This window comes from Spea bombifrons, chromosome 7, assembly GCF_027358695.1.
Source record: "Spea bombifrons isolate aSpeBom1 chromosome 7, aSpeBom1.2.pri, whole genome shotgun sequence".
Lineage (NCBI taxonomy): Eukaryota > Metazoa > Chordata > Amphibia > Anura > Pelobatidae > Spea > Spea bombifrons.
In genome coordinates this window covers 34115835-34127485 of record NC_071093.1, presented here as the reverse complement: position 1 = coordinate 34127485, position 11651 = coordinate 34115835, and the positions used below count along the sequence as shown (strand labels likewise).

Here is an 11651-nt window from a genome sequence, read left to right as displayed (position 1 = left end):
GAACAACCTATATGAAAGCTCATGGTGTAGTGGAATTGAGTATTTATATTGGAACATTGTATTCATGCACGTGACCTTTTCAGCCTCGTGGCTACATATTATTCTATAGCTTATACCCAAGAGAACTTGTTATCATGACCTGTTTTATAGGCAATATCCATCTTGTTTTGGAGTGTCCACAGTCTCTCATATATATTTGATCCTGCTGGTTTCTTCCATATTGCTTCATTCAAAATCCAAAAAAAAAGAACAAAATAACAGCATAAAGTCTATAACAAAGACAAATTGAAGTACATCTTAAGTGCAAAACTGACATTATAAGCAGACGTCTGCAATTCCCTGTGTCTAGGTCTTCTTATAGTTCTCTGGTGGAACACCCCACGATCTGGACCCACAGCTTGAGTGCATCAGTCAAGTGATTCATCGTTAATATCTCCTTTGGAATCTGTGGTTTTCCCTGTTGATAATCTGACTACACCAGCAGTTTTTGTCCAATATCATCGAAAGTCTGAACAACGAGAGCTATGGCTGACACCTGTAACAATGATGTTTTTTGGGACCCAATGAGCATGGGTGTAACTGTTGTTTTCTGCAGGGTATTGTTGGTTGTGAGATACTACCCAGTATTTTAGATGTGGAACAGATGTTGCAGGCTAAGATTTCAGAAGCCTCGCTGTATAAAGCACAACAATTGAAGGTGTAAATGGGGAGCGTTGTCCAAAGCCAGTCAACTATTACTCTGATAACAGTTCTAGCAGTGTTAGGTTTTTGTTCATCTTGGCTGAACTTGATCAAAATAGAGCATATCAATGTACTGGTTATTCTTATGTACCAAAGGGAAAATAGCTTTGCATTAAAATGTGTGTTTTTTTGAACAAGTGATTTAGTATCCTTGATATCTTAGTGAGTTGTCAGAGGTATTTGTCCCACGCTGTGTTAACACACAGAGTACCGGGGGGCATTAGTATCTTTAGCATTGCTTTGAGATTTGAAAACAGAGACCAGGATGCACTCACCTTTTAATATTAATAAGTTCTATTTCAATGCATCAGTTCAAATCAGTTTCTTTGATCTTTGGATGTTTGTTATGGTTATTATATCACACAATGATACTCTTCAGTTTTTGAATTTATGGTCAATGCTTGCAAAACAAATCACATAAATGTACTACTTTGTATAAAAAATACAAAAAAAAACATTGGATGTTAAAAGGAGAATCATTAGCAAAAACCTCCAAAAATAATTATTAAGTATATGTTAATGATGGCAGGGGCAGCTGAAGACATTTTTTCAGTAACAGGTGGATAAAATGTCTTTTGATTTGAAGTATTTTTGCGTTAAAATACTGATTTGAGCTGGAAAAAACACTAGGTGTAGCTTAAAAGGTGAGTTAATCCTTTCCTACAATTTACTGCTATTATGCATTTTCCAATGGGTTCTGACGATATCCTGATCCACAGGGAATCATTACTCTAGTCTACAAACAGCAAGATGCCCATCTGGTTCCTTCATTATGTGCTCTCCTTGAAAAAATAACAGAAAACCTAGGGCATCCTTTCACCTTCCGATGGAGTGATCTGGCATGGAGCACACCTGAAGAAGTAAGGTGGTCCGAAGGGTGGGTGGGGTCAAGGAATCCAAGATTTTTGAGGGGATCTCCCTATTCCCATAATACTGACGTTCCTACACAACAGTGTTCCGGTGCCTGTACGGAGGGGGTGGTAGGACGGTGCCTGGTTTCAGAGTGAACTCTGTAAGATATTCTGGGTTTTCTGCCACTACTGGCCTGATACGTCCATTTTGCTTATAAAAATATTTTGTGCTGTACTCATGTAGGTAATCCGGATGCTGGATGGTGCTCCTGGGAGGAAGGCTATGATTCCAGTACTCTGGGTTGTCAAATGCTTTCTTGGCTTTGTCTGGCACAGTGAGTCCATTATTTTTTAGATATTCTGCATTTTCCTTAGGCTTGGCAAACGAGTTCAGGTACAGATGTTCATTCACATATTCATCCTCTGATTTTGGCTGCCCGCTGGGTCCATTGTGATAATCTGGATTATCCAGGGCTTGAAGGTCCCCATTTTTCTTTCTGGTGACAAAAGGGTTTTCCTCTACAGGGTTCAAGTAATCTGGAAGAAAACACAGTCATCAGTTCTGGAAAGTAACAATATTTATCTCATCCCCTAGGAGCACAAGAACCCAACATACCTATACTGATGTATAGGAATGTATGAGCCTCATAACAAGAGAACATATCTATATGAGAGTATAAGCACAAGCATGTATGTGTCGTGAGCCTTTCTTTTGCATAAATGCAAAATCACTGGTGAGAAAAAATACATAAAGGTTATTCTATACAGTATGGATTTGCTAAAATATACTGCAGTTATAACCTATAACAGTGGAGGAGGACCAACCTGTCTTGGGTTTCTCCTTCATGGGAGTCATGTAGCCATCTTCACCCACACCTCCTCGAAGATTGCGTTCCGAAACAAATGCTGTGGGATCAGCACTGTATCTCTGCAGACTGTCTTCTGGTGTCCGCACTGGCACTTGTTTGCGGAGTGTACCATTACAGCATATCTCTTCAAAGGCCTCCGCAGCTGCCCCCTGGACCGAGGGTACCTCTGGTATAGCGCAAGCAGTAGGTCTATATGGCAGAGTCATTGATTCTTGTGTAGTATAACCCCCATCACGGTACATAAATTGATTCTGTGGAAGATACAGAAGCAGTGCGACAAGGTAAATTCTGTAGCCAATCATACAATTATAGTTATTTTTGAAATAAGCATTCCCATGTTATTCGCCGGCACAACATTTAGATAAGGAGGAGAGATTTAAAGCAAATCAGGCTGCTGATTTCAGGTTGAATGTATTGACATGTAATTGCAATACATATTTTGCTCTTTTCTTTTACCTTTTAAAGACACATAAAGACACATAATGTATTTCTATTCCATGGACTGCTGGACACAATGGACTTCCCAAACTGTGTCCAAATAAATATAATGATATACTGTTGCCGCATTGATTTATTATTGGGACAGCATAGAAAAAGTGGTGTCATTTATTCCTGAAGATGAAACCTCTGAGACCCCAAAAGCTGACACGACTCTACATATTTTTTTTAAGTCGGCTTAATAAAAGGTATGAACTTGTGGTGGTGTCAAGGAACCGGTGGTCCTCCGTGATGTTACAGTTAGCTATGTGCAGTGATATATGGATGGTTCAGACTGTGCTTTGTTTGTGTTTTTTATATATACATTAAACAGATAACAATTTTGTGGAAAGAATAAAGTATCAAAGGTAAACCTTCAATTTCCTGACACACAATCAGACCACTTAAAATAAAGTTGGTCTTGTGGCATACTAGATCACATATGAAAACAGTCATGGTAAGATAAAATACTGTTTGGCTGGTACGTTGACTGGCTGGGTACACATGGTACACGTGGAACATCTACTTAGCTTGTTAAAAATGGAAGACGGAATCTAATGCAAAGTAAAGAAATGGACAGCTTTGTGGTCTATGTCTCCAGATACACAGATAAGTCCTGGCCTCATCTTTAAGATAACCAATACAAAGAATAATTATGCTTAAGCCTAGGAACACAGTAAATCTTATCACAAGTTTGAGTTAAAGATAATACATTCAAGTAAAATCTCTTTCATAGTTACTTCTATCCCCTTTTACCTCCATGAGGCAGTTAGATCAATGGAGTCCTATAATCATAGCTGTTTAAAAGCGTTTCAGATACATAACCCTCCTCAACAAATACAAACCATCTTTTTTAGAATAATCTTGTGCCAGCCTTTATGATAGGAAAATGTGAGGCTATTTTTGTAACCTCCATATTTGTTTATAAAAGACATTCCTCTCTTCAAGCAGGACATGTTCAACAGACGTGAGCCTATTTATGAGTCTCGTTTTACACTACCTATGTGACATGACAAGTAAATGACACATTTTGCTTTATTTGTACTACAAACCTATGTCTGGTTAATAATGTTCACCATGTACACAATGCTTGGCTGGAACAGCCTGTGGCACACTTCATACTGGTAGATCTATCGAGGTGGAACTAATTACAGAACATCTGTAACACTTACTGTCTACAATCATCACATTTCAAGACATACAGTTATAATTTGCTGTTTGGCTATAGGTTAAAAAATATATTTATGGTATTGTCTATTTTATCTGCCATCTATTATTGTGCACAAATAAAGAGACATAGCCTACTAGGCATAGAAATCTACCTTTTAAAATCAATAATAATAATAATAATAATAATAATTTTTACCTTATTGATCTGCATGAAAGATGCATTATCTAAAAATGTGTTTTAAAACCACAACAACCAATCAAATCACAAATGGAAGAGTACCCCACGTCCATTCCTCATACAATTAACCCCCAAACAATCATAAATTTCGAAGAAACATAACAGTTTATGATGCCCCATGATAACAGCGTAAAAACAACTCAAACAACACTCATTCATTCACAAAACCATCTAGTCGCTGTTGGTTGGTGTTGAGTTGGATATTGTTAATCTCTTGTTGAGTCTGTCAATCAAGATGCAAATTGGTGGTGAATCTGTTAATCTGCCAGAATCAAATCATCATTTTATTTCTGAAATAGTCTAATGCTTACATACTTCATTGTATAGCGCATATCAGGCTGTGGTGGTCAATCCCATACCTCGTGTGTTACTAATGGGACATGATTTTGAGTGTTCCTACTAAATCATGGCTGTACCAGCCAATATATGTAGGTTCTTCTTCTGTCTTTGCATAACCTATTTATACCCTTAGATCCTGGCATCTTATTGAGCACCCCTAGCAGAATGTGATTCTGCTTCCTTGGTGTACAATTCCATTGGGATGGACACGTTCAGGTGACATACTGTGTTAGTCTAATATATTGCGGGTACATGTGTTTCTTCTCCTATGTCCAAAAGTGACACCAACACTAACTTCAAGAATAAATGAGAGAAAATAGCGTATTTTATTTCTGTTTATAATGGTTTATATGGTGCTATGGGATAACAGCTTTGTCCTGTAGAGCAGTAATTAGTGAATTTGCCACAGTTTTTGATGACTTGCTGACCTACAGCCTGGGCCCAGCATCACAAAGCAAATGACTGATTGATTCAATTACTGTGCTGTCTCCTTATTCACTGTCCCTTCTGTTACGGTGCTGGACACCCCATATTAATGATCTTCCTGAGTGTCTCTCTCCTGTCTCTACTCATAATGAACAGGCTGGTGGTTAATGTGATTTGCTCTGCTTATCAAGACATCCACAATATATTAGGAAACATGTTATCAAAAAAATGGACTATCCAATTCTCTTGAAACCTATCTTTCCCATCCAAGAGGGTTAATATTTTTTTCCACCCTTCACCTTATTTTAAATAGGTATTTACTTTATTTAAAGTGCTTGAAGACACTGCCAAATGTTGGCATGCTGTTGTTATATGTTAGCCAATACATTTCTACATAGATTTTGTTGGTGATCTGTATGCAATGACCTCTCTGTGTCTTTTTACTTTGTTTATTTTTCCATACTGGACCACATTTATTATTGAAAAAGCAACATCATTTTAGGAAATGGTTAGATTCCGAGCGATCACTGTAGAAAACAATAGATAGCATTTTGATTGATTTCTCCTATGTTAGCAAGTTGACCACAAGTTTCACTTTTGCTAATGTGCCACTTAGTATTACAATATTTTAACACAAGACTATGAGTTCATACAGGGTATAACATATCTACCAGTTATACACAAAACTGATGCTACACTCAACATGCCCGTGCCTGTGTTGAATTCTCCACTAAGTCAGGGCTTGATTAGGTACCTAAGGGTCAAAAGGGTCAAAAGGTTTATGTATAGACAATTTTTACTACCTAGCTACAGGATCTGGGAGCTGGATGGAGAAATATGATTGCGAAGGATGAGTTGCATGATTAGAAACTGTCATTTGGACACAAGAGGGTACCAAAGAATCAATGGAAGGGGAAGAAGGTTGGTGAAGAACTGTTAAGAAAATGAAGTACCAAAGGAGGGAAAGGTCATGGATATGGGGGAGCAAGACATACATTCCGTCCATGTTTTTAAAAAATGGAATGTGTCAATATTGACTGGGACAATTTTGCTATTAAGAACTTAGGCCCATTCTATTTCATTAATGTGGGGCCAAGGGGATAAGATCATGTAAGGAGCTCAAGAAGGAACCCATTGTAACATCTAACAGCAAGTCAGAATAAGGCATCAGACGACAAGCAGATCGAAGGCTGGGTGCAATACTTACTCCTGACATAGGGGTGTAGGCAGGAGGAGGGCTGTGTCCAATTTCACTCTGATAGGAAAGAAAAATGGAATGATGGGAATAAGAATGATAAGAATCCACGAGCTGCATGAGCTAATAAAAAAAACAGCATGCACCATAGTGACGCAAACGCCTAATGTCATGCAGTCTATGTGACGGTAAGTATTATTCAATCCAATGCAATGTATAAGAGCATCTGAATGATTGTTTTGTGGTGTTGAAACAAAATAGAGTATTGTAATATAAAAAAAAAAACTAAAAAAATATTTTTTCTACACTTAAAAATCATTGTAATTTTATGTTATGGGACAATTCTTGGAAGCCTTTTCATATTTATTCTAACTCAACAAAATCGTTGTTTACAATTGATTGTAATTATTTTATATTTTTTACTAACATATGATTAATAATTCAAATTAAGAATTTCTGACAAATTCCAGAATCAGGCACATCTAACAGTAAAGTTGCAGAGGAAAGGAAGTGACATCAGTGTGACATCATTTCCAGTTTAGATACTGCATTGAAATCAAGATCCACAAAATTCAACGCAGTGTATTCGTGTGAGTGGTTCTTAATCTAACCCTCAAAGCTTACCAATGTTTAGTACATAACAGGTGCTAAATCTGTGAACCGTGCTGGGGACCACTGGTCTATGACACTTTTAAGTGGTCCAATCTTTTGCTCACATTTATTGAACACCATACTGGTTCTCAAGCAGATAATGTGGATGTTTATATGCTGTATGTGAACATATTTAACATATGTCTAATAAGATCCTAATTACTACATTGTGTATGACTGTTTTTTTTTTTTATGAATGTCATATGACATAAATCAGAGTATTAGTGCGAGTCAATTTGTGGAATGCTGAAAATTTTAAAAAAAGACTAAAAAGCTAAAAAAGACACTATGAAGATAATATTCTAGGAAGAAATAATTGTATATATTCACTCAAGTCGCAAGAAACTTAACATATAGTTCAGTGGATTTCTTATGATGCTTATACGAAATGTCTGTTCATTGGTTGATGAATGGTGAATAAGAAATGCAACTGAAATATGTTTAAAGAGGGGGGTAAAATCTCTTTACTTCTGGTTGTTGCTATCAGTCTATGTGATAACAGAAGATATACCTTAAATACATCTCCCCATGATAATGATTAAGAAGGCACATTTAACACAAGCTCACATGTGACATATGCAGAAGAAACACAATGGCTACTCATACCAATGTGTATAATGGGTTGCACAGAAAATTCTTCTGCTATTTGTCATTCTGTAGGGTTTCTCTTTGTGAATGAATGTAACACACACACTCTTACTTCAATTATTCATCTGTCTCTGACTGGTTCCAGTCATGTCTTGATTGCCTCAGCTGACAAGGTTTGAAGCCAGTAACCTACCAAACCTGTATCAACTCGGCCCAGAGCAAACATGACAGTAATAGACATTTTCCTTGGCTTGACATTAAGAACTAAGAATACTAAGCAAAGTTCCATTCAAATCTAATTTATTGCTATCACTGAAGGGTATTTTGCATTCCTTTTAATGCTTCCATGTCAAAATTTTGAGCTAGCTTTTTGCCACACAATGCGAGCGGTTCATAGATCAATATGACTTGTAGGAAAGTCATATCATGGATTTAAACATGTATATTATGACGTATTTGCTGACAATTCTTGTAAGTGACATGGATAAGCGTAATGGCTCATGAGAACTTACTGCCTCTGTGCCCATGTGAACCATGTAAGTGGCTTCTTTTTACTAATGGGGCCATTAAAGCCACATCATGTCTTGATCAGTATTCAGTATATAAATATAAAGTTGCAAATTAAGTCCATTGATATGATGTCATTTAAAATACTACTCTTGGAAATCATTTCCAGCATCACAAAAATTTCAAGTTTATAAAGCACAAAGACAGTACAGGTATTGAATTTGTTGCTAGTTAGCAGAAGATAAGAGATACAATGTGTGGTGCTGGAGTTTCTCTTTGTAATCATGTCTTCTTCATCTCGGAAAATCTTATTATTGCATTAATCTTTCTATTATATGGCATTTTGTTCAAGCAATTCATAATTTGGGGTGGGAAATGACAGCAGAGTTTGTAGTTCAAACTCATCAAACTGACTACCCATTATGACAGCTGGTGCACATACTACATAATAAAAGCAGTGAAATCCCCTGAGCCATGTGTTATGCTGGGCCAGTTCAGCCCTTCTTGCAGGAGAAACAATAAGAAATTATCCATAAGACACTTAATGAATTCATTAAGTTGAAACCACAACTGTCCTCCCATCTCTACTACTATGTCATGGTTTAGTGAATAAACCCATTTTCTTATGCTATTTATCCAGAATTGCAGATTATTTGATGAGAACATACCAAACTGGAGAGCAGTAAGCACGCCACTATGAACAACAGTTTCAACAGTGCTGATCCCTGTTTTGATCCAATGGCCTATGTTCTGAAAAGAACCCCAACTATGTCTTTCCATATACATCACTTATGGGATCGATGAGGGTAGTTGGATTCAGTTTCCTCACTTATCCACTCCTACTTCATTGGATTTGTTCTATGACAGTGACCATGGGTAGTCAATTTGTGATATTCTTGTTGCTTAAGCGCTGGGACAATGACACGTGTTCATCATATTAAGAGATCTGTATATTAAATTATATTTAGTTTACTTGAACATTTTAGCGTGCCTGCGCTATGTACACCTATTTGCTTAGACATATTATGCCCTCCTACCACCATCATTAAATCCCAGCGAAGGGCTTATCGAGAAACAAAACAGGCCTTTATCCCAAGAATCTTCCCATTGCACCTGATTAGTAAAAGCCCAAGAGGCAATGCTGATGCCGAAATCCATGGCTTTATAAGAAGAAGAAAAAAGCATTTTCTCATCTCATTGTAAATAACAACACAAGTATAATGCTCAAGGCTGTTGCTGGATATTTGCTTTTTATGACCGACCTTTAAAAATTTTGGAATTTGATATTTTCTCAGATCTTCGAGTTTTGTGCGCATGGCTGAGTAGCCACATGATTTTAGGCACAAGGGACAGAATGAGCTCCATACAAAAGACATAAACAAATACAAAAAGCCATTTTGGTTAAAACATGTGTACCTTGGGCTTCTACTCAACAACATAGGAGAAACTATAACCTAATGAAAACACCTTATAAGAAATATAATGTATGTGTGGGTGTTAACATAAACATAAAAACATAAGAATCTCCATGAAAACCAAAAAGGGGAAAACATTGGTGCATTTGTTTATGCATAGTTCAAATAAACTGTCCACTTATGTCAAAATCTATTATTATCTCATCTATGGTACTATCAAATAAAAAAAATATGTGTCTATTGTCACGTGTCATTTAGCCATCACCATCTTGTGGATTTACTTTGACGGTGATTACTGTTTGTATTCCATTCCCAACTTGACATTTGCTAATTGCAGGAAAAGCTTAGTCATCTATGTGTGGCTATTTCTAAAATAGACCGTGAAGTTGACTGCATTGTGTGTGCAAGGCAATAAGAAAATCCGATTGTGGCATCAGACAACCAACATATGACTCAAAAATCTATTCTCATCAATGGGAGCTCTCTGAACTAAACATCCACCTGTCGAGCTGCTTACTTTATGTTAACGGTTATAAAGCACAGCTTCAAAGGGATATTAGGAAAACACATTGTCATATTTCCCAGTAATACAAAAGGCTAGTTATTCAATTGCATGTGAATTAAAGAAATCCTACATTGTGGCCACTGATTTAACCGGTAACATAGTAGTGAGATCTTTGTTGGAATTACACTAACTGATATTGGCTTTACCTCTGTAAAACATGGCCCAACCAAATCACTAAAGCCGTTTTCTATGATAAAGTTCAGTTAAGCACTGATCACAAAGATTATTAAACACAGTCCTTTCTCCATAGAGTAAAGAACAGCCGGGAGCCATACCCCGGCATATATTCATGTTTAACTTCCAATGTGCATAGGAATGATGCATCAGCTCATGTGTATAATGATGGGAAGATGAAGAAGATTTTCCTCAATCTGGCAGCTGCACAATCTCCCGTCACAAAACCTGACCTCCAAACACACATTACAAAAATGTCACAAACACAGAAACAAGAAAAATAAACAGTGTGAAAGAGTAGAGGAGGGGGACAGATGAGAGGTTTTTGGGTTTGTTCTGTCTCACGAGCATTCTTCAGCCTCTGTCACAAAGCTGCAATCAAGGCATATTCTGTGACTCTCAAAGAGTATCATTTATAGGGGGAAAGGGTTCCTTTTTAGTGCAGTCATTGAATACAACACGCTGAAAAACCAAGAATCCTTTCACTTCCTAAAGCTGAATAGCAAGCTGATGATAATTTTCTTCTCTTTCCTGCTCTTCTTTAACGCTTCATGGTGTTGCCATCTGTAATTGGACTACTTGTCTGGTCTTTTTGGACTTCTGAATGGAGCTGATGAGGAACAGGAATTTGAAGCGAGTCTATCCATGCAGGAAGCCTCACAAACGCAGAGCTGAATCCTCCTCCCTGTCCCTACTGCTGCACAGGGCAGCAGTTACAAACATTCAGGATTTAATAATAATAATAATAATAATACTTGGGAATAAAGTATTTTCCTCTAATCCGTGAGCAATGATTTATTCTCCAAAACCCTACTGTTTATTACTTCCTTGTCAAGATTTTACTCAGATGCCTTCCATATACAATGGACTCAATCAAAAGGATTTAGCAAACAAGAAGCTGATGGTGGGGAGGGCAATTAGGCTTTCAAAACTGATTACATCTTTACAGATTTTTGGCTTTTGGCACGTTGGTCTGCTTTTCTAGATACACACATGGCTCCAAGTACTAAGTAAGTAATGAAAAAACAGCCATAATGACAAAACGGTTTTGTTACAATGTACTGAAGTATGTGAAGCTTGTACACATCAAGAAAAATACCGTACATCCAGGGAGCTATGATTTAAAGGTACAATCATGTTTCTTAACTACAATTTTTTCTTCTGTATGGAAACGTTCAATAGTTGAATTGTACCCAAGTGAAATGGGTTTATAATTTTAATAAGAATATATATATATATATATGTACATACATGATATGAATGGATAACTTTAATTGGTTGGGATTATGTTTGTAAGTGACATGACAGAGTTTTCCTCTTTATATTATATTTTAAACTACTATTTAAGCCCAGATGATATAAATGAGAGCATACACATTTCTCCATAGCCTGAGCTGGTAAGAGGTATAAGGGAAAATACGGTGTTTAAAGGGTAAAAGAGTAAG

The 11651-nt window shown here is 36.9% G+C and overlaps 1 protein-coding gene across 2 annotated transcripts in view; it reads right to left on the bottom strand.

Annotated features, from left to right (window-relative positions):
• Positions 1–1378: 1378 nt before the first annotated feature.
• Positions 1379–11651, bottom strand: part of ERBB4 (erb-b2 receptor tyrosine kinase 4) — a 350674-nt gene continuing 340401 nt past the window's right edge. The window contains exons 26-28 of one of the 2 annotated variants that reach the window (XM_053471691.1): positions 6319–6366; positions 2418–2712; positions 1379–2129 (exon numbers count right to left, since the gene is read on the bottom strand). In XM_053471691.1, the coding sequence (XP_053327666.1) occupies positions 1684–2129; positions 2418–2712; positions 6319–6366 (789 nt within the window). In that variant the 3' untranslated portion in view covers positions 1379–1683. The remainder of the gene's footprint in view (positions 2130–2417; positions 2713–6318; positions 6367–11651) is intronic. The other variant, XM_053471692.1, reaches the window with a different exon arrangement.